The 23,935-nt window shown below is 44.5% G+C and overlaps 1 protein-coding gene across 1 annotated transcript in view; it reads left to right on the top strand.

Moving 5' to 3' along the window:
• Window positions 1-501: 501 nt before the first annotated feature.
• Window positions 502-23,935, top strand: part of ENTPD1 (ectonucleoside triphosphate diphosphohydrolase 1) — a 32,053-nt gene continuing 8,619 nt past the window's right edge. The window contains exons 1-4 of the mRNA XM_053983896.1: window positions 502-575; window positions 21,814-21,947; window positions 22,350-22,467; window positions 23,679-23,829. Of these exons, the coding sequence (XP_053839871.1) occupies window positions 560-575; window positions 21,814-21,947; window positions 22,350-22,467; window positions 23,679-23,829 (419 nt within the window). The 5' untranslated portion in view covers window positions 502-559. The remainder of the gene's footprint in view (window positions 576-21,813; window positions 21,948-22,349; window positions 22,468-23,678; window positions 23,830-23,935) is intronic.

Genomic DNA, 23,935 nt, shown 5'->3' with positions numbered 1-23,935 from the left:
CTTTCATGATTTGGTTGAGGTTTTTTCCTGTGGGCTGGACCTCAGATCTAGAAACAAGGAAGGTCATCTCTTCTCTGGACACTACCTTTCGTGTACCTTGCTGGTGTGGAGGGTATCTTCTCAGTCTTGTGCGACTTAAGAAAAAACAAAAAGCACAAAAAAACCCTACTCTAACAAAATACTTTTTCTCTGTAGCCACGATGCCCTTCTGACCCCCGAGCCGAGGATGCAGTCCTGCTCCAGCGCCCCGGTTCCCTCGGGTAGCCCCGGGCACGCACCGCTGCCCCCGGCCGTGCGGGACCCTCCGGCCCGGTGGAGAAGTCCGAGGCGCTGGTAACGTGGCAGCTCCGAGGCGATCCGTGCTCTGAGAAAAACAGGAGGTCAGCCTGCAAGTTACACTGATTGAGTCATGTAGAGTTAAACTAACCCCTCCCACAGCTATGGACCACTAAAGCGCCCGTTTTCATGAGCACCTCTCACTAAGGCAGCTCGGAGCCGGCAGAGGCTGAGAGAGGAAAGGAGGGGGGAGCGCGGGAGGAGGGAGCGAGCACCGGCACTGATGGACGAGCCAAAGGGTAAGGACAGAAGCGAACCGCCGCTCTCCGAAGGCAGCTCTCATCCCCGGCGAGGGGCGCGGGGCTTGGCGGGGAGACCCCAGGGTGGCGGCATCCCGCGGCCGGCGCTCGGGGGAGGCTGTGCATATTCATGAGGAGCTCCTTCGGAACGTGCCAGTCAGGCGAGAGCTGCGGCTGCGGCATCCCCGAGCGGCGCGTCCCTCCCTCCGCGCCCGCGGAGCGCTGCCGGCGGTGGGCGAGGGCTCCGCGGCGGGGGCTTGCCGGGGTGGGCGCAGCCTTGCCGCAGTCCGCCCCCGGCTGACATCATCTTCCAGCCCCTGGACTCCTGGTCGCTCCTGAAGGGACAATGCCGAGTTGTGACCGGGGAGCCCGGGCGGGGGGCCGCGGCTGCTCGGGGGGAGCCGGCGGTGGCCGCGGGCCGGCGGTCCCCGGGCGGTGCAGCGGCGCGGGCGGGAGCGGGGGCTCCGCGCCGGCGGCTGCCAGGAGTTTGTCCGCGTCAGTGCGAGGGATCCCCTCCCCGCGGCGGGCAGGAGCCCGCGGCGAGTCCCGGCTGCCGCCCGCGCTGTCCCCGGGGCCGGCGCCGCGCTCCAAGGGCGAAGGGGGCGGGGAGGGCAGAGCAAAAACTCGGTGGAAGTGTTGGCTGTTAGGAGACCTCGGTGGGAAACAATAGCTCTGGGGCTGGAAGCACCGCGGTGCTGGGTGCGGGGGGCTCTCGGTGCATAGGCTCGGAAGAGGAGGATTCCCCACCCGGCAGCCTGGCAGCCCTCTGGCCTTAACTGCGGTCCTGAGGAGCGGGGCAGGGAGCCGGCAATAGCTGCAGATGCTTGTTGGACCGTGATTTTTCTACAAGATACATGTCTTGTACTTGGCTTTGCCTTTTGTAATCAGCTGACACGGTGCACGTAGCAGCACTAGTCACAACGTTTGGCAGAAACATTTCCTAGTTTAGTATCAGCTTTTTTTCTATCTGGGTGCCTTACCCTCTGTTTACAGCGCCTTCTGCAACATGGTCCGTCTTTCCGTGCTGCTGACGGCACTGCGCTCTGTGCGGGGCTTTCAAACACGAAGCAGGAACTCGGACAAATACGCAAGAGGCAGTAAACAGGGAAAATATTTGGGCAGATAGCTTCTTGTTCAGTACCAGGTGGAAGTCTCTCATTTATTATTGTTATGACAACGGGGAAACAAAATGTGATTTCTTTTTTCCCCCTAGAATAAACAAAATGGTAAACTGGACCTTTCCAACGTTTTATCTTCATAGAATGTAATAAATTACATTTGAGGGGAAAAAGCATTTTCTCAGTCTGACGTACATCAAAATTTTAAGCAAAGACTGGCAGAATGAGAAGGTTAGCTCATTAGTTTATGCAGTCATGAGTGAAGCTGGAAATATTTGGAGATAATTTGCCTCTGTTGAGGAGGAAGATAAGAATAGCTTTGAAACGAGTCTTTTAAAAGTTTCATTCCAAAAATGAAATATGATGCTTGAACAGAGATGTCTTTTCTAGTGGATGAGGAATCACAGGGAAGAAACTTGGATAATGAGAACTGATTTAGGAAAAACGACCACGTAAGCCTTCTTTTATAAAGTGAAATTTTAAAGAGACAGAAGGAAACTAAAGGAAACTGATAGTGCTCAAGCCAATTGTAGATGAGGCAATAATGGTTCTATAACAGGTTGACCCGCAGAGTATGCAAATCTTGCAAGACCCCATAGAAAATTAGTGCAATAAATAGCAAGGAATTGCATTTCATCAGTGTGGGAAAAGAAAACACCACACTGTTTCTGAGAATGCCTCTCGCAGCATCTTTTCCAGAGGCAGCAGTCAGTGGGCTCACCACCAGGCAGTCTGGGACAGGTGGTATCTATCAGGTAGTAGGAAGGTTCCACCTTGAAATGAGGCAGAAATGGACACCAAGGGCACGTCATTTCATCAGAAAGGAATTATTAAGAAGTGTTTCAGTAAGACACCTGTTTCCTGTGAGCCATGTCCACAGGGACTGTAATAAGTACCTTTGAGACACTACTCTTCAGTTTTAGGAAGCTTGTTTTTAGACACTGATACTATCAGGTCTGCTTTGAAATTGGCTAAAATGGCAAAAAATAAATTGTGTTTGGGATGTTACATAGCAACAGGTTATATCATTGATCACTGAATACTTCCTTGGGCAGAAAGCATGACAACCTAAAAAATGCATGTTACTGGAAGATGCATGGGTGTGCTTCAGTCTGGCAAGAGCATGACACTGATCTCATGTAGACAGAAGTGAAAAGAAATAAACCTTATAAAATTTATCTATTTTAACATAAAAGGTGCTCATGTAGTAAGTCTGGTTTGGAGGTCTCTATATACACAGTGATTAATTAATCACTGTCTGATGACTGCTCTCTGTAGCTCATTCCAGCATGGAACAGTAATAAAGCAAAATCTGACAGGGAAAAAAAAAAGTAAAGGAATGTGAATGGAAAAATCACAAATTTAAAGAAGACATATTGAGCAGCATATCAAAACCAAGAATGAAGATGACTTTGATTTGTTCATTCAAGCAGTGAAGGCAGCAAATAGAAGTTAAAACAAGTAAATGAAAAGGAAATGGAGAAAGAGGAAGTGGAGAACATCTGATGGAAAACATAGACTCTGAATTGGGGAAGATTATTTAGAGAAAGTAAAGATGTCAGGAGAAAATCTAAATGTAGCAGGGCCAGGCACAATTCAAAGGAGGCATTTAGTATGCCTTAGGAACAAAATAATGTGTATAGATAAATTGCAAGATCATTATGGAGGTGGACAGGGCAAGATTTTAATGACGATGCAGGACAAAACCAGAAAAGTGTTGGCTAAATACTTTTCCAAAACTGGAAGAGGAGGGGAGGCAATGAATTCTGGTATGAAGGAATAGTCCATGGATGTTCACAAAAGGAGTTTATTTTGTAGATTAATGTTTTGGGGTCAATAAAGTTTAACAACAATTTGAAATGAAATGGGCCTAATACTTACTGAGAAGATCTATATGCAATGATGTTTATTTTCAGCAAGCTGGAGCACTATGGATCTCCCTGGCAATGGGAAGAATTCTATTGTTCACCCAATATCCCAGCAGTATGATGGTGGATATTCTGGAGAGCTACTGCCAATACAGCTTGACATTAGTTTTATATAAATTGCTGGATAGATCTCCTCAGTAACCAAGTGTTAATGGCTAGTTTGATTACATTCTTTTGGTTTTGTAGAGAGTAAAGCTTACCAAAGTAACTTTCAGAATAATATTGCAGAAATGGGTAACATTGTCAGAATGGATAACAGAATGAATGCATCAAAAAGGAAATTACTCATCCCAGACAGAAGCAAACTTATGAGTTCATGTGGCCCCCTCAAGTGAGCAAATTGGTCTGCATCCTAGGATGGAGATAGTCCCACTTACAAGAGTCTGCACCAAGAATTTCAAGGAATATGTTTCTTTTGGGTTTGGAACTTGGCTGGAGAATGCACTTAAAAGAAGGAGTGGTGGGAAGTATTTCAAGTACTGGTAGATCTTTTAATCTGTCTTTGCTTTCTTGAAGGCTCTTTTGTTTACACAGTAAGTCAGCTGACTTAAAAAAATAGGTGTCACACAGCCTGGTGTGATTCCCATTCGGAAAATAAAACAGGCTGCATTTTGTCTTATGCATGTGAACACTCATTGAAGTTCTAGGAAAAAAAATAAGTATTCTTAAAATCTGAGTTGCTGTTGAATAAATCTGGGCTGTAAGTTAAGGGACTTCCAAAGCCTGACTCTCTGGATCATTAAGAACAACTACACAAAAGAGGAACTGGAAGAACTGAATTCCCTGGCTGGTATTTGACAGCCATGGTCTGGATTATAAGTGCAGGACTGGGAAGGAACTGGTCCTTTATTTTCCAACTAATTATTTGCACTTGTTTTATTTTCCAGAGGAAAAAAAATGTTGTTGAAAAGGGTAAATATGAATAAACTTTCCATGTTTAAACTTCTTTACAATAGATACACTTCCAGTGTTGTTCTGCATCCTAGTTGTCCCAGTGTTGTTCTGATTGCAAAAGTCTCCCTATGACTCTCTAGCAAAGAATGAACTAATGGATTAAGACCTGGGTAACAATAGACCTCAAAATAGTTATCAAAGGAAATAATCATGAAACAGCTGCATTTTCAGAGGTATTCTACAAGAGGCCTGATGGCATTAGACATTTCCAATAATGATCTAAAAAGCATAAAATCATTGCTGATTTGCAGATGGAGTATTTCAGTGCTAGGAGGACCAGTACAAATACCAATTAAGTCAGAGGAAAAAGTCTAAAGAAGCCAAGAGTGGTTGGAAAGATAAAGAGCAAATAAAAGGCTTTAAGCCAAGCTTGTAAAAGCACAGCTAATGTGACTTTGTGAGGAAAATTGGACATTCAAACACTGAAAAGACCAGAAGGATTTCCAGACAATGTTGTTCAGAAAAAAATAAGTAGAGGTATGTGTATGTCTATAAATATGTCTGGGACAGCCATAACTCCAAGGTTTTGAGTTCTTCATTACCATGGAGGGAGAAGGTTGTCCTCTAGGCAGCCTTACTGTGACCATTGCAATCTGTTTGCCTCTTGACTTGTAATTACCAGAAACATATAGAATATCCTTGAGGAGTTTCTAAGGAGAAAGAATAAATTTAAGAGGCTGAACACCTGAAAAGTAAAGGTTTACAGAAGCTATAATAGTTTATATTCTTTTTGGTTTTACCTAAGTTGCAAAACTGGCATAGTGTGGTGCAAAAGTATCATGCTTAGTTACATTCCTTCTTTTCCCAAGTCATCTTTCCACCTGTGGGTTTGAGAGCAGCTAGGAAATGAAACTTTTGGGTTAATACCCTCTGGGTAGGCATTTTATACCTTCTTACTAGCCCAATGCCCAATAACAGTGTTCCACAGAGCTGGATGTGGTTGGAAGTGTGTTGAGACAGGAGCTGAGTTCTCAGCTTAGAAATCATATATTCAAGGTGGTTAAGATTTGGTTAGAGATGGAAGTGTTTGGGCTGAATATGGGATGAAGCAGGTAATATTGAAATTACTTTGGAGAGACACCTCATCCTTATGAGGACTCCAGTATTGCTTGAGACTGATCAAATTTAAATTGTAAAATTTTAGATCATGTTCACAAGAGAAACACCTCAGCTGCTTTTCTGAAAGCTGAGTTAGATGGGGACTACTTATAAAACTCTATTATTAATATTTTGTCATCTAGGTGTGAGAACTGGCTTTAAGTTTCAACTCATTGGAAACCTCCCTTTCCTGAGCAGAGCTGAAGGTTTCTGGCAGGCATTTCCATCAGAGTCTCTTAGTCACAGAGCTGTTGCCAGAATGCTCACACAGAGAACAGCAGGACCTAAGGGTGTACTTCCACTTTATTTCATTTCATAGAAGTCTTGCTGCTGAAAGAGCAAAGGCACCTGTCCTTATCTCTAGCCTTGTTCTTTTTACTCTGTGATAACTTTCAGCTTGTCTAACTTGAAAGTCAACACTGGTCCAAGTGAGAGAACAGAAAGAGGGTAAGGGTAAAAGTCACTTTCATGAAAGTTATTGGGAGGTACAGGAGGAAAATCTTCTCTGCAAAACAAGGAGAGACATGAACAAGCCCTGTGCTGTGAAACACTGCATTAGCAGTACAAATTAAGACATGAGTTAAGGGGAAAAGTGTGAGAGACCAGATGGAAGAGAACAGAGTCGGCTAAGTGCACACTGAACAAATTCATCTGCTCACATCATCTCATGCATTCGCTGCCCCCAAATGTGGAAAATGCTGCAAAGATCAGTTTCCCAGACTGTTCTTTGGGCTCCTTGTCCCTCTGTCCCTAGTGCTGCACTGGCTGTTCACACTCAAGGGTGATGCAGGCAGTGTAATGGTCAGTGCTGGCACTGTCCTGTTGGTGCTTAGCCATCACCAGCAATGACACAACTCTGCCTGTTGTGGTTCTTGTCTGAAACCTTTGGGGCCCATTTTTGTCCATTCCAGCTTGGGAAGAACTTTCAGTGAGGATCTGCAGAGCTGCTTCACTGTCTTCCTCCACATTGCCTTTCAAATTCCCTTTGTGTTGTCAACACAGGGATTAAGTTTCTAGTATGAAGAGACATTCATCCATTAGTCTGACCTATGCTGTTCTGTGCTCCCCTGTGACCTTCACCCAGCTGAATACTACATCTCTTCTGAATAAAAAGTAACCCTTACAGGGTAACTGACTGATTTACAGGCTGGGACTTGCACCTTTACGCAAAAGTTTTTATGTTGCTTAAGTTGAAGGCTCTTAGTTTGATTTGTATTCTCCCCTTTGATTTGTATTCTCCTCCTGAGAATCTTGGCCCTGATCACTAATCATGGTGAATGCCAGAGCATTCTTGATAGAGAGGATGCAAAGAAAATGGACCTGTTTTTACAAAGGAATGAAATTCAGTTTGGTTTTTTATTAACTGTCTGCAACCTCTCTGCCAAAGATCAAACCATCCTTGGCCTTTGAGCTCTGTGTGCTGACTGGAAAAGGTGAGTCAGCAACTCAGGACTCAGAAACCACTTCAGCCTCTCAGCTGGTTCACAGCACTGTCACAATGTGCTTGTAGGGCTCCCGAGACAGAGGAGAGACACGAGAGGCTGGTTCAGCTGCTGTGGTTTCTAACGTTCACCACAAGTCCCACTGCAGCTGGGGCAGGGGAGGCAGCAGCATCTCCACCTTCCTCCCTGGGCTTAGCAAGAAGGAGTAGACTCCTCCAGAAGCAAGGGATGGAGTGAATTTGGAGTCCCTTCAGTACAGCTAATGGATGGAAACATCCAGAGTGCATGGCAGAGCCCAGGGAGCAGGCATGCAGTGGGAGGAAAGATGGAGCTGCTTTGTGGAGGGTGGGTTTGGTGGTGGGGACAGGTAATGGAATGGGATTTGTTCCTCTGCTGAAAACTGTCCCTCCCTGGTCTTTGCCAGAATGGGAGTGGGCAGCTCTTGCCAGGGAGAACATCTGTTCTTTGCCACAATCAGACCCTGGCTGCTGGCTCCAGATTCTTTTGGGAAATGCACTGGAAATCTGCAATTTTGTCTTGAATTGAATGTGGCATATAAGTTGATCTAAAGCTTCTATATATTTAGTCTCACTTCACTGAAATAATATAGGAAGCTTACTGTTTATCAGCTTTGCTTGAGATTGCAGTAAACATGAACACAGTGGAAGCCAAAAAGAACTTTATTCTAGTAAATCTAGTGGTCAGGCTCTTGCTTACAATACTTAGAAATACTGCTGTGACCAGAAGCATGAAAGCCATATGGAAAAGAAGAAAAAAATGCTCCAGAATGGTTCTTTAGAATTTATTCTGTCGTTAACTAAAGAGAATTAGGACCATATTTGAAAGGTGGAACTATGGCATAAGACAGAGGTAGGATAGTCCCTTTTTGTGGCAGAGCAAACAGAGCAGTTAAACAAACTGTGAAACTAAACCCCTGCACTTCATCTTAAAAATAGTGGTTTACAATAGAACCTGGCCCCATGCTATGAACTCCTTGTTAAAGACAGTAATTTCACAGTTGCTTTTTAGGTTACAAAGCATGTCTCAGCTACAGAGACTAGTAATTTCTCTACCAATTTAAGAATCTTCAGTCCTGTGGCCAATTGGCACCTAAGAATGTTAACTGGATCTCATAGGTCTTGCTGGGAATAGATGTCCTTCTGTAAATAGGGATTTGAAGAACTTCTTTTGCCTCTCTGTTTCTCAGGAGACTGTAACAATAAATTTACACATTTTGGGAACTTTTGGTGTGGTGTAGCAGTTAGTCTTTAGTTTATTGGCATCTTTATAATGTAGTAATGAATTCTTTTAACTCTGCTGGTTTCTCCTTCCTCCATCCCTGAAGTCTGCAGGAAGGATACACAGGGAATGCCTTCATTCCTCCATGGGACTCTGATGCCTTTGTTTCTCTTTTTCAGCCTGTTTCTTCTAACCTAAATGACATTTTGAATTTTTACTCCCTGTTTTTAAAGTTGCAGCAGAACTGCATAGAAATTGTAGCATGAGTCATGTGTGTACTTTACTGGACCATTAATCTCCAAATTGTTGTTAGTCTGGCAAAACATCAGAGAATATATCAAAATGATGGAAGATAAATTTAAGAGTAGCTGTAACCAAAGTGTGCTGCTCTTTCTCTGGACCTTGGGAATTCTGCCTCTCTGCAGGAGAGAATGTGCTGCAACCCCTGGTCCATGAGAGCTACCCAGACAAGTGGATGAGGTGGTCCACAGGGCAGAGCATTGGGATGGCTGCTGCTCTTTTATGCTTTTTCATCAACCAGGGGAATAAGGCTAATGGGTTGCTGACCTCTGTAAACTGCTTGGCAATGTATGGGTAAAAAGTACTGTGTCAAATTTAAGTGTTATGAGTTGTTATTAGGGAAAGGCTGACAAAACTGTGATGGGGCCTCCAGCATTACCTGTTTAGTATTAGCTTCCCATATGATGTGAGCAGACAGCACTGCTGAGAGCTGGAGTCAGCTGTGAAAGCCACAGAGCCAAGGGCAGTCTGGCAACATTGGGAAAGTAGGAGAGAGTCCTGGCCTTGCTTGGTGTCTGTGTGCTGGGAGAAGGCTGGACTCGTAAGAATGTGACATGAGAAAATGTGAGTGCAAAAAGCCTCCTTGTGGGTGCTGTGGCTCTGCTCTGGGATAACTGCAGCTGTCCTGTCTCACAGGAGCTTTGGCAGAAGCCGAGGTTAATGCCAGCCTTGCCCTGCAAGCCTGGATATAAGAACAGTTCCAGATCTCAGTGACAATGGTCTCACTCTGTACTGTCACAGGCAGCTGCTTGGCAGGTAACAGGCTGAAAACAGCTCCAGCTCTAACATTCTTGGTGAGATTTTGGTTGAAAACTTTTAAATCCTCTGTGGTGAGTCTGGTAGTGACACCCAGGGACAGGCTTCATTGTTGCTCTGCAGGATTTCAGCATCCTCTAACTTCCCAAAGACTGCCACTGCTGCTGTCATCACCTAACCAAAGCAAGGAGACCCTTTCCCAGCTGCAATGGTGGCCTGTGAAAACACACCATGCATAAGGTAGGCATGCAGCTGGAGATGTGGGAATACTACAGCTGGCCTGGAGGAAACGTGAATGGAAATATGTGTGTGTGAGAGAGAAGAAGCAACAGATCAAGGAGTAACAGAATGGTCTGAATTGATAACCAAGGACGTAACTGACTGCACTAAAACTGGGTAAATGCTGAAAAATGTGTTTGCAACAAGTCTGGCTGCCTGTGCCCTGATAAGCCTCACATGGATGGCTTGTCAGGAAAAGGCCTGGGTGCTGATAAAGTGCAGACAAGTCCTTGGGCAGCAAAACTGCTCAAATAACAGAGGGATCACAGTAAACTCACAGCACATCCTCTGTGCAAGTTGTCCTTCTCCTCTCCCCGCAAGCAGACAGACAGTGGGAGCTCAGGTACCCAAAATGTGGGGGGAAAAAAGGCACTGAGCAGCCACCTGTTCTAGATAAAAGGGATTTCCAGGCAAAAGGACCACCCTGTGGTAACCATTAACTCCTGAACAAGGCAAAAGACCTGCTCAAGAATTTGTAGCTGTCACTGAAGAGGAACCCAAGAGGTGCACTGAGGATTTGGCACTTGGCACGCTCGGTCTCATCTCACAGAGGACCCTGCCGGAGCACCTTGGAGAGCTTGGTGCCCGTGAGTACAGGGGGAGTGAGAAAGAGTGGATGAGAAAATGGGACCAAAACGATGTTTCAAAATGAACATTGTCTTCCTGTTTCGTAAGGTCATGCGCTGTTGCTGCATTAATTTGCTATATCATAGCTACATTAAAAACTTCTCCATTCTTAAACAAAGCCTTCGCATCTTTTTTCATTTATAACTGCTAAGACCATCAGAGTTTAAGAAGCTTTTATTTTGCTGTGATCAGTCTAGCAAAAATATAATCAGGCCTAAGTTGAGCTGTAAGGAGCTCTAAGGGCTGAAAAATGCTGGATAAAAATTCCAGACAAAACAGGAGGGCAAAGAAAGTTCTCAGATGCTTTCAGTGATGGCAAGTGCAAAACTGAAACTACTCCCTAGCACTTTGACTTCATTCCCACCCAAAGTAAGTTGGCTTCCCACATGCCTGCGTAAAGGATGAGCAGGTCGTGGCCCAGGAAGAGACCTACTGCTGAGAGTCATCTGAGTAAGACTGCTGTGGGAGCCCAGCCAGTTTATAAATGGATTAAGGCTAGGGTTCCCACATCTTTTCTGAGGAGACAGCTCCAAAGAGTTACTGTACAGCTCCTATTTCTCCTTCAGCTGCTAGCCTTCATTTCCATATTTCACATCTCTTTAAGTGAGCCCCATCTCATTGGGATCAAATCCTGCTTTCAGTTAGTGTTGTTGGCCTTATGAGCATCTAAAGTTTGAGTTATTTTTCTCTTGCTTGTCTTCTTCTGAGTTTAATTGTTTCCTGTATAAGATGGTGGTTTCCATAGATACCTTGGACATAATTTATCTCTCCTTCCTGGACATACAGTTCCTCCCAATGAATTACACAACAATTTGCCATATCTGCTTGAGGCCTTGGTTTCTTCATCAATATCACTGCTATACTGAGCATGTTAACACTGTTGTTCTAACATGTCATCTTGATAAGCTGCCTTGTTCTCTTTACACAGCTTTCAATCCACATGATGGAACTCTTGTCCAGCCAGTTTTAAATTAAAAAATGGTACATTGCATGTCTATTTTAGGATTTTGTACTGATAATTGTTGGAAACTTTAGCTCAGCTTTTCTCTGCTATGGGTAACTGTTAAACAGAACAGAGTTTTGTTATTTTTCTTCCCCTCCCTCCCACCCCCTTGAGAAATGTTATCAAAGAACAAAGTCTGGCAAAGTATTCAGGATTGGTATGCTCCTAAATGAGAGCTGAGATAGCAATGACGTTGTTCTTTCAGACAGCTCTAGCGTGAGTTTTCTCCCCTTATCCTGTCTCCACCTTGTCCGGGAGGAAAGCATTTCTCCTGGATTGCAGAGGTAGATGCTAATGTGAGTCACTGCTTGGTATTTAGTGGTGAGAAATTAGAGCACTATCAGTCTCCCCAAATCCTAACAGAAACAAAGAAAAATCTGGACATGGTGTAAGTTAGTGCTTTCTTGGGTGTATTTTGCTCTTATCAGGCTATTCAATGCACAAGTGGGGCTGTTCTGCTGATTCAGCATCACAAGAAATGATGCCAGGGCAGCTCCAGGCCACAGTTAAGGAATTACAAAGGAGACCATTAGAGTCACAAGTTTTCTCTTTAGCTGATTTAGAAATGGATTTGTTTTCTTTCTTGCTCATTTGTTCCAGAGCTGTTAATAAATAACCTTTTCAATGTCCCTGCTCCTGCAGGAGATGTGAGGAAAATGTGTGCTCATGTGAAGTTGCTGCAAGCTCTGCAGCTGGGCTGGAGATCCTGTGGCTGGAAGGTTGGCTCTGGCTTGAGCTTGGTACCTCCCATCCCAAGCCAGAGGGTGAATAGTGCTGGAAGAGGCTGGGAAACACAGTGGCTGCAGGGAAGCAGCAGACCTGTAGCTTCTTTTTGCACAGGCCCAGGGGGTCTGGACAGAAGGGTGGGCTGCTATGACTGTCCCCCTGTACCTATGCTGCCTTATCCAAAATATTTCATGCTTGCATTTTGAAATATTTGAGGCAAGAATAGTGGGGAGAGGGAAGATTAATGGAGACACACAAACTGAGGGCCAAACTATGGCTTGATTATAAATGGGTTTCTTTCCCTGAGCCTAATTCTTCTTTCAGGAATCACTGCACATCCCAGTAATAAGTAATCTGAACTTTAGGGATTAATAGCATTCTGTGCCAGCCCATTCATCCAGCAAAACTCCTTTGCTGTTTTGTTACATGTCAGTATGAGGCTCCAGCCTTTTCAAAGTGCTCCTCTGACCATGAACATTTAGATTCATATTTACCTTATTACCTTTGTAACTTCCAAGAAGTATTTTTTCTTTTATTCTCAGGAACTTTGTCAAGGCCTGTGCCCCGCAATAGCCTTTGATCCCATGTTCCTTACCATTGGTTGTCACTAAAAATACCACAGGGTAATTTGTTTCCTGCTATTTGAAATGGAAATTGTAGGAGCATGAGGAACAGAGAATTATATTCATGCCAAATATCATGAGCTGAATTCTCCTCATGGTTTGTGGGAATCCTAGTTATTAAAGCTGACCTCTGAGAAATCAGTATGTTTTTCCACAAGGCCTAGACAGTGGATGTGCTCCTCAGCAAGAAAAAGAAACAATTCCAGCTGTTTCTTGTCCTGTGTTCTGCAATGAGGAATGGAGATTGCAGTGCTGACAGCTGAAGGTAAAGGGGTGAGTTGGGAAGGGGTCTTTGCTTCATCTGCTGGGATTAGTTGCAAAGGGAAGGTGCCTACAGCATTCTCTGCTGCAAATGGATGCTATGAATGATAAGGGAGGAAAAACTCTCTGGGTACCTTATAGGACTGAGAAATGCTCTTTTAAGACAGCAAACAGATGTGCTGGAAATCACAATACTAAGGGGTGGCACAACCTGGGTATGGGCAAAATCCCAGGCACAGTTAGGAACTGCAGCTTATGCACTCGCATGTGGGACTGCTGTGGAATGGACATCACCCCAGGGGCCCTGCCAGTGGCTCTGCTGATGCTGCACCAGCTTGGAACAGTGTTTGTGTGTCTGTGATCAGTCTCCAATGGTTTTTGGTCCTGAATGGGAAGTGAAACTTCAGGAGAAATGCTGGTTTCTTTTCTGTGCAGAAGTCGTCGGGCAGCGCAGGCAGCGGCTCCACTGGCTGACATGTGGCACTTTGGGCAGCTGTGCTGTTTATTTTGGAAAGCAGGGAAGTGAGCCCCTGAAGGCAGTAATGTTATTCAACACACAAGGTGATCCCGGGAGTCTGCAGTTCAGAGAAAAAACATCCTTGAGGTGTGGTGAGAGGCTTAGTGGCCTCAGGCCCTTCAGGGCAGGGAAGGTTGTCAGTGGAGAGGGCATATAGGAAAAGTGGGGACTGCTGGGCTTGTGTTTTGCCACCACTGGGAGTCAAAGCTTGCTGTGTGCAGAGCAAGCTGTGGGTGACAGGGTGTTTGGATCTCTTTCCTCTGTAGTCATTCCCCATCAGAACCTCCTGTGGGGTGTTGCAGCATTTACAAAGCTCAGGACTTTTTGTACTCCAGGAAGTTTCTGAAACTGCTGGCCCAACATGGGTGTTGAAGGGGGGAGTGGTTGTTCTGGAGGCTGTTTCCTCTCTTTTTTTCATAACAACTTGTACACCCCCTCGTGTGTGGGTGGTTGATGGGACACAGGAAAGGGTGGGCCATACTGGGCTGGTGATGTGACTCACACATCACCCATCTTCAAATGCAAGCAGTGGTCCTGCTGTCTTCAGCAGCAACCACAATTAAATAATTGTACACAAAAGCTGCCTGGGGCTGAACTGGGGGCAAGAGACCAAAGCAAGTGAAGATCAGTGCCTGTCACCAACCAGGATGCTGGGGACAGAGACAGGAATGGCTTTCTATATAGGACAAGAAAAGCTGATATGATGGTGGATTTTAGTGAAAGACAAGGCAATTTCTCAGAACTGAGGGTGACCATCTCACAATTTGCAGTGCATTACTTCTAGCTCAAGAGAAATGTATGTTGACCCCAGTCACAAGAGAAAAAGAGGAATTTCTATGAGAGTTTCAAATTATTATGAAAGTAATGCACACTTACTCTGTGTCAACAATGTCTAGTAGCTCTTAAAAGAAGTAACATCACAAAATAAAAATACTTGAGCTGACCCAGCAGAGTATTTAAAATGTGAAAATAGGAATGCTAATAAGAAGCAACCCATTCTCTTTTTATTTCATCCCACAAAAGCCATAATCCAACTATTGAAAGTTATGTTAATTTGAAGAAAATAAAATCTCTTAAAGATGCATATTCAGAGGCAATAAAGGAAGATAAAATTAGTGCAAATTTAAAGTTGGAAAGTGAAAAAGATGGTCAAAAGAAGCATAAGAAAAAAATCATGGCCAGGGAGTTAAGAAAAGAAAGAAGAATGTAAGGATCTTGAGCACAAGTGGAAGCCTGGCAGCACCGTTGGGCCATTGCAAGTCTGTGTATTCAAACTATCAATAATGACAAAGCTGAAAGGTGTCAGTGCTTGATGCATCTTTTTTTTTTTTTTTTTTTTCCAAAAAGACAAATAAATGCCTTCACATCATGTGATAGTTAAGCATATTCAAGAAATAATTTGGTGTCTGGGGAGGAGGGGAAGCCCCCTTGAACTCACTGATATTTTCTGATGAAACTTCAAGCTTTGTGGATAATGGCAATAAATCTTCTCCAGTTAAACTATAGCTTTGATGCCTAGTAGGAAATTAATACCAGAGGTTTCCTGACAGGAAACTGATGTAACTGCTAACAGTTTTCTCTTCTGATTTGAAAAACATCTTTGATGTGAGAATCGTAAAGAAATGAGCATGAGTACAAGGAGGATACAGGCTTAGAAGTCCAGTAACCATCATATAAATGTAGAAAAAAACTTTCTAAAAGTCATTGTGTCAGCAGCATCCAGACACTTGCTGATTGTATTTAAGAATATTGAGTATCTGGGTCTGACTGCTGTGATGCAAGCCAGAAAACTATCTTTGTGCAGAGAGATTATTTAATGAGCAGGCATTGGGAAGACTTGGTGGGGGCAGTATATAACACCAGGGAGATGGGCTGTGAGGCCAAGGTAGGAGGGGGTGTGAGTGCCTTGCAGAGAGCTGGGGAGGCTGAGACCATTCCCAGCCCTATGCCGTGGGAAGGGCTCTGACAGGGGACCCTGCTTTGTGCATGGTGAATGGGGCACATGTTGCTGTGGCAGTCTGGGCCACTGGGGCTCGTGGCCAGAACCCCTGGACATCACCTCTCCAGCAGTAACTGCACTGCAGGGCCACAGGACTGCCTGGGCACAAAGCCCCTCTGTGCTGTGGGCAGCTGTGGAGGGGAGAGAAATGTGTGTTGCCTGCTCCTTTGTATCCATCTCTCTCTGTTCAGCTTTTGCTGCTTCCAGCACCCAGCAGCTCTCCAGGATTTTCTTTTTTCCAGGAAAAGAGGGCTCATTCAATGTGTCTTGTGCAATTTCCCAGGGTTGTATCCCAGCCACAACACTAAAAGCAGCAAAAGGATGAGGAGCTCCCACACCAAGCAGTGCTGCACACATGGATAGCACCCATGGGGTGGCTGCCGTGGCTGAATTATGTCTGAACAAAACCTGGAGCTTTGTTGGGCAAAGGAGTTTTACCTTTGTACAACTGCATCTGTATCCCACAGGGAGAGCATATGCACTGCATTGGCTTTGCTGACAGCGTAACTTATGAGTGCATTGTCCCATTTTTGCTGACTCCCCTCCTTCTGAACCAAGGAAACGGAACTGGGAGAAAATCCAGGAGCCACCCTCATCCTGAGGCAGGATTGGCTACACCAGCACTGGCAGACAGAAATGTCGTTTGTCTGAAGACAACTAATGAGCCTTCTTTACTCTTCTTTTTTGCAAACTTGACAATTCAATTCCTTCAATCTTTCCTCGTAGGTCAGGCTTTTAGGCTTGTGATCTTTCTTGTTGTCTTCTGGAGTTTCTCCAAGTGGTCTACATCTTTCCTGAAAGGCAGTGCCCAGAATTGGTCACAGAACCTCACAGGAGGATTTACCAGCTTTAGATGGAGGGAAAGATTACTATAAACTGCTGTAGCTGCAATAACGTTTTCTCTGGAAAAGCTACTTAACAGATTGCTCACCACACTGTCTTTGGGTGATGGCTCTTACCTAAATGTCATATTTGCTTTTGTCCTTAAGTGAGTTAGATGTTTTCACCAGGCTCTCACCTATTTGTCAAATTCTTTTTCAGTTCCAGCCCTATGTGTCAGTGTGCTTTGCTCCCAGCTTGGTGTTATCTCAGATACAGGCACACTCTCTATCTTCCAGCTCACTAATGCACAGGTATGTGTGTAGATGAGACAGTCCAAGCTGCCAAGCCATATAGCCCAAAAAACTCTGAGGGTTTTGAGACATGTAGGGATGCATGATTTCAGTATCAAATGTCTCTGAGAGACAGCATCCAAAAAACACATTATACTGTTTGGATTATCAGTTTCATTGACACTTCAATGTTTGCACTTCAGCACTTAGAAGTATTTCATCTGGAAAAATATAACCCAGTAAATGTGTATTTATTATTCTACATAGCACTACAAGGAGGGGCAGAGATCACACCAGTATTTAGGCCACAGTCTTTGCCATATGAATAATTAAAAATTGGAGCAGAGTCATCCACACTGTTCCATGTAACAGTTGTAAAAAGTGATGTAAAATCCTGATCTGGAGCTTGAATTCTTATTTCAGCATGCTGAGTGTCTTGTCCTGATACTTTGAAATAAAGCCCCTTAAACCAAAGCCATTGACTTTCTGTATATGTGCTTGTTTATAAATTCTAAGACAAACCTGAGCCTCTTGACAGCCTAAGAAAAGGCTTTTCCAATATGCTGGCCTGAAACAGGTGGTTTACATTACTTTGCAGCTAAGTCTTCCTAGGTAACTTGGATACAAGTATGTTTAAATGAAAAAGGCAGATGAAGAATGAGTAAGAAGTCAGTTGGGGACAGGGAAATTTCATTAAAGGGTTGATAAATGAAGCAGTGTGGCTCTTCTGAGTGTTTATGCACTCAGATTTTTGGTTATGCTGAGTCTGAAGACAGGAGTGCCTTTTGGGTAATGTGCATCAAACCCTGAACCCTGCAAGTTCAGCAACCTCACAGAGTAATCAGTGAGGTAATTTCAGGCAATTCAGCCTGAAAAACTTCCTGACTACTGAAATCTCATTTTCACTCACCAGGAGGATGATGTGTGGGTCTCCTCTCCATGTTGAACAGCAGCACTGACTGCTCCCATGCTCTTTCCCTACCATCACTGCCATAGAACTCCACAGACACGAACTCCTGCAGTTAGAAAATGCGCCCAGACTGCATTGCCAGAGCCGCTCTCTCCTGGGTGGGTTTGCTGAGTTTGCATGAGAGGTTCTGGGTTGACTTAGCACAGCCTGTGATGGTGGAGGACCATGCTTCTGAGGTACTACAAGTCCCCACCTCCCTTCATTTAGGCTGGGACTGTATAATCTCCTGTGGAATGGGTTCACTGCTGTGCACGGCCAGTCTCCTTGCAGCTCTGGTAAGAATACTCAAGAAAAATATAAGCAAGTAATTCTATATGTAGAGAAGTGATGCTGGGCTCTTCAGATAGAAAGAAAAGACAAATAAAACAAAACAAAAACAAAAAAAAAAAAAACCAAAAAAAAAAAAAAAACCAAAAAAAAAAAAAAACCAAAAAAAAACACCAGAAAGAGAGAGACAAAAAAAATCCAGAAAGGATAATTTCTTACAAATTGACTAAGAGAATAAATTCTCTTAGGAGTGGGCATTTCAGAAGTTGTGAGATAGAAGTGGAAGACAGACAGAGAGAATAGACTGACAATAAATAAATTAGGGCTGAAAATGGGAATACTTCTGACCACAGAGAGAAGAGCTGAGAGGATAGAGGTGATGGTGGGAACAGTCTCTGTCAGTGTGGCACTTATGCAATGGAAGAGGGATGGCCTTGCAGTACAACCCCTTGTGATCCCTTCTGTATCAGACTGAGCATGAACACCCAAATGAAAGATCAAACATCATCTTTATCTGTTGTGCAAAGTCAGAGCTTACAAAAATATTTGTATTTATTAGAGATGGTGGGTCACAGTGAGATTGTCTGAACCAAGCATGGCTTTGGTCTATGCACAGCATCTTTTCTTTTCTGCTTGACATTCCTAATGTCATTCCTTAAACAAGCCTTAGTCTCTGCTTATTGCATGTCTAAAAACAGCTGGTTGCCTGGTTCCTTTTAACTTTTGTTAGTAAGTCTTGTTTGGTGAGAAGGGAGTTGAGGGTGGGCAGCTTGGCAGTGAGTGACATCTCCTGGCATGCAGAGGTGCTGTTGATTTAGTGTAGTTTGGCTGGAGGGGCCATTTCCTATTTGTCTTGAGCTCTGGAAGACACAGGAATCAAGTCTGCTTCCTTGCCTTCACACAGAGCTGCCTCCCACGCTGTTGTGGTCCTCCCTGGTTATTCACTAAGAGCAACAGGGTTTCCACAGCAAAATTGCTGCTACGTGGAGTGACTGACAACATCCTCCCAGTTCTCTGTCTTGGAGGCAGAAAGGATATTAGATCTGTTCATGTTTTGGGGCCATCACTGGATAGAATCAGTGGTAGCCCCTACAAAAAAGCAAGAGACCAAAATTGGAAACAGAGATGCCTGAGCAGCTGGGCTGTGCTCCAGCATCTGGAGAGTGCTCAGTGCCCGTGCAGCCGGGCAGGGCTCCAGCATCAAGCAGCTCTGAGCTCTGAGAGGAGAAAAGCAGCATCATTTCTATGCCTACTTATGGCCCTACGGGATGTTTCAGTCACTGCACACAGTGGGCAGGGTGAGAGAAAGAGTAGAGATCTGTCTCTGCTTGGATTCTGACTGGCCACAGGACAGAAGATTGTGTCTGCTTAATCTTTAGTGGAGGAAAACTGCTGGTGGAAGGAAAACCCTGGGGCCTGGAAATCAGTCAAGTACTGCTCCACTTGGTGGACACTGGGGAGTGTTTGCATGGCATTCAGCAGTGTGAATGTGAAACTCTAAGGAGCTGGAGGAACCTGGAATAGCTTAATTCTTTAGCCCCTGCAGAACCTGCAATTACACCTAGAGCTGGTGGAGATAACCAAGGGCACAGAAAAGATTTTGCTATTATTGAAATACCTCACCTTTCTGAACAAACAGCAAGTGAATTTTAACTGCACTGAATTCTTTAGATAGCTTTGCAGTGCTGGTTTTTGTTTGAATTTTTTAAAATAAGTTCGTCTTTTTTAAACAAGTCTGTCAAGTATTCAAGTCTGTACACTTTGAGTGCTCTCTGGAAGGTTATTACTTTGTTACACTACCTTCTGGATTATGCTTATCACCTTGTACCTTTTCTTGTATGAACCATTTCAATAAAATGCTTCTTGGTAGCATTAGAGTTCACAGAAATGGATGGTCTGATATGGCATACAGCAATGAAGTCACCTATCTAGAAACTTCTCAGGGTCCTGAAAAGTGCTCATGATATTGAACTAAAATTCAGGCAAAAGTCATATTCAGAGTTAAGAAAATAACGTGCCTTGGCAAAAAAATTACTAATCTCAGGCTACAGGTGGGATGCAGACAATTATCATTATGTCTCTGCCTTCAGACAAGGGATTTCTAGTTCATAATTGGGATGGTCCATTACAGTGAGAGCAATGTTCCTGCTTTGCTGCTAATGCTGACACTTTCAGAGTGTGGCTGCTGAAAAGATACAGCAGTCTGACAATACCCATCACAACAGGAAATCTGAACATCTTAGAAGTTGTGCAAATTCACATATCCTTCATTGCTATGACTGCAAACATGTAGCAGATTCATTCATGGGTGCCTCTAGGCAAGATCTCAGAGGAAGGGTGGCAATAATTATGTGGATGTGCTATGCAATTGTCAGCAGCAGTTTCAGTTTTCAGGCACGCTAACTTCATGTCTATACTGTGCAGCTAATGTTACATTATAACATCTGCTTTAATTCATTTCTCCAGGGTTAAAATAATTTTGTTCAACAGACATGCTCAGTGCTATCATAACCTGAGCCAACTACTCTCTCCAATGAGAAGGAAGGTCTCCCAGCTGTCATGCTCTGCTGTTTCTAATCACTTCAAGCCCTGAGTTCTGGGCAGTTTTGAATAGAGTTGGATAAAATACATTCTTAATTCCTACCGTCTGGTATGTGCACTAGGCTATTTTTTTAAGCTGCATTCTTGGAGCTATTGGCAAGCATGCTGACCCTCTAATAGGCACTCACAAAGTGCAAGCGTTACAAGCTTCCAAATTTCACAGTTAACCTCAGCAGATTTACACAGAGAGAACATAGAGCTCCAGGTCAGTGTTGCATTCCCAGTGGACCTGTCTGTGGCATCTTTAAAGCGAGCTCTCCTGGCCCTTTTAGGTTTCATTTTCTCTAAGAAGGTAAGAAGCTGTTATTTGCCTATAGTTAGAGATTTCCAGAGGTGTGTTGCTTCTTTTCACTTGGGCTAACTTCTGAGAATAACTTGAGGATTTAGGGTCATTTGTAAGGTCAGGTAACACTATCTAGTTCTGGAACGTGGGACTGCTTCTCACATAAAACCAGAGCAGTTAGAAGCTGACCCTATTCAGAACATCAATGCTTTTCATATTTGCCTGCTTGATATGAAGTGCCAGGATGGATTTGGCACATTAATCTGAGTTTGGAGGTCTGGAGACCTCTGGAACACAAGTTCTGACATACAGGTGCAGAGCAGGTTCTCTCAGAGTGTGATAATAGTTGATGTGACTGCCTGCACTGAGGTATTGCCATCCTGAATGACTGTAATGTACTTCTAAATATCTCCTGGAGTATTTGTGTAAAAGGAGAAGAGAAACTATTTCCCAGGCGAGTCAGATGATCAGTGCTTTTGAGCGTGGAGCATCACTGTTGGTGGAAATGGATTTCATGTCATAGTGGGAGCACATATGTCCCCTGGAGCTATTTGTTTCTTTTAAGTGTTGACTTTACATCAAAGTTATAAATCTGGAAAATACACTGATACCCTTTCTAGAGTTCCATGTAGTAAGATGGTATTTTATTAAACAGTATCAAAACTGTCCAAGACTAAGTTGTGAGGTTTTGACTGTGGGATACATAGAGGATTATCCAAAGCAGAAAAATGTGACAGACAGCATCATGCTGGCCACCAACAAGTGCAACAATATGTATATTGGTTCTGAAAGCTCAGGTGACATATTGGTTGTGGATGATTTTCATCAGCCATAAGTGGCCTTTTTTTACAGAATTCTATTGCTAACCATGTATATTAAACCACAAAAATCTTAATTTGTTAATAGGTTATCCCAAATATGCCTGTAACATTTAAGGAATTAGAGTGGTACAAGTTCTGCAAAGTGTGTGATTTATCTACTGTGCCAATTCTGCAAACACAGGCTATTCATAACCTGGTGGGCAAAGGCAGACATTCATAGGGAAAAAGGACTAGAGGAACATGCCAAAAGACATGCCTTTGGGGTGTGAGGAGAGATGGGCTACTGGGATACTAACATCCTTTCTCTGCTCTAGTCACAGGTACCAAACCAAAGATGTCCTCAACAAGAACGATTCTACTCATCCTGGGATTCCTCTCTACTTTGGCTGTAATTGCTTTAATTGCTGTAGCAGTGACCCAAAACCAGCCACTTCCGAAGAATATTAAGGTATTACAAGCTGGTACCCTTAGAGGAAAACAAGCTGGGGGGTTAGGTGTCCATAGTGCTCACAGACATGTTGCTGCCCTTGCTGGCTCTGGCTAACCTCTTTTTCTGGCTCCATGCACCTCAACATCTTGTTTTACATCTTTGTGGTAAACGCAGTTACAGCTTCACAGGGAATCATCTCTTCAGTAACCAGTCCCAGCTTCGCGCTTTCTCTGCTCCTGTTTCCTTTGCCGGGAGTGTTGAACTGAAGCTCTGCTGAGAGGAGCAATGGCACACATTCCACAGCTGCCAGACAGAGGGCTTGTGTGTGTGTGTGTGTGTGTGTGTGTGTGGTGTGGAGGCCAGCACACAGCATGTCTGGCTGGTACCTCAGGTGTGATATGGGCTCTGCTTTGCCCACAGTATGGGATCGTGCTGGATGCGGGATCATCCCACACCAACCTCTACGTGTACGAGTGGCCAGCAGAGAAGGAGAACGACACTGGGGTGGTGAAGCAGGTGGAGGTGTGTAAAGTTGAAGGTAAGAGGAGAAAAAGGAGCTGGGGAAGTGGCGTGGGATGAAGAAGAGATAATGTAATAAAAGGGTGAGGGAGGAGGAATCTAGAGGAAGAGGCCAATAGTAGAACAGTGTTCCATCTGTGAGATAATGCATCTCACTGGTTCCCATGGGGAGCAGTACATGCCTGACCTTCCTGGGGAAAAAAATGGATCAATTTTTTCCTCTGTTTTCAGGATGCTTGGAATTAATTGCTTTTTGGAAAGAGCCTCACCAAAGAATGTACTTAAATAAATAAAATGTCTGCATGCACTCTTGCTGAAGTGCTGATGAAAGCAATGAGAGAGGACAGCATGGTTTGCTCTTTTTCAAGGCTTCTGTGCAAGCTATGCACAGGGCTTGTGGCTCAAGGTTGCTCAACTTATGCATATCATGGCGCTTTTTAAATTCTATTTCATTGCTGTGTAGATACGGTATGGTTTAGGAAGGCATAAATGAAGCCCAGAGTGCGCACAGCAAGGAACAGCAAAGACCATCATGGATTGCTGCATTCTGAGGTGTTGTCAGACCTACCTGGGGTCTTTCCAGGCCTCTGCAGTGCAGGAGAGAGCCCTACTGTTATCAAGCTGCTGTGATAGCTTCTCGGTGCTGCAGCGTCCCACATCACGAGCAGCACACTGAGCATACAGCAAGCTGGAGCAAATGGGGCTTCACTGCTGCCGTGCAGGCACTGGTCCTGGGGCAGTCCAGGGAACAAGCAGACACATGGCAGAGAGGGACAACGATTTTTTCCTTGAGTTAGCATAAGACACAATAGCTGCAGAACGCCCAGTGTTGTAGTGTGAGTAGAAAGTACACAAACAAATGACAGCATCTGCCCCCGGAGGAGGCAGCATGGAAGGGTCAGGGATTTTCAGGCACAGATCCAGGGTACACCCAGGCAGACTCAGAGGAGAGTCTGCAGATGTTCAGGGCATGCAAAAGAAATGGCTTGTCTCAGCCCTCATTGCTAGTTCATAGCCTGCTTTGCAGAGAAAGGGTGGCAGATGCTGGGCACTGTGACCACCTACTATGTGCATTGGGCTTAGCTGGTGCTGTAGGATTTCTAAATCCTCAGAAATGGGATGGTTGAATCCGATTCTGCTGTCCATTATATGATTTAACACACCCGCTCATGACAGCATTCTGGGGTTTTGTTTGGAGTCTGAACGATAAAGTGTCTTTGCTTCTTTCAGGCCCTGGGATCTCAGGTTACTCCCACGCCACAGAGAAGGCAGGTCCCTCTCTGGAACAGTGCCTACAACAAGCAAAAGAGGTGATTCCCTCAGCACAGCACAAAGAGACACCCGTCTACCTCGGAGCAACTGCTGGCATGCGGCTTCTCAGGTACTGCAGGGCTTCTCCCCCTCTCCTGCAGCACTGCACCTGGGACTGCCATGGATGTGCAGTGGGGGCTTATGGGGAAGAGTCCTTGCACACACTGCCAGCTCAC

This window comes from Vidua macroura, chromosome 8 (genome assembly GCF_024509145.1).
Source record: "Vidua macroura isolate BioBank_ID:100142 chromosome 8, ASM2450914v1, whole genome shotgun sequence".
NCBI lineage: Eukaryota > Metazoa > Chordata > Aves > Passeriformes > Viduidae > Vidua > Vidua macroura.
This window is presented reverse-complemented; position numbering and strand designations above follow the sequence as displayed.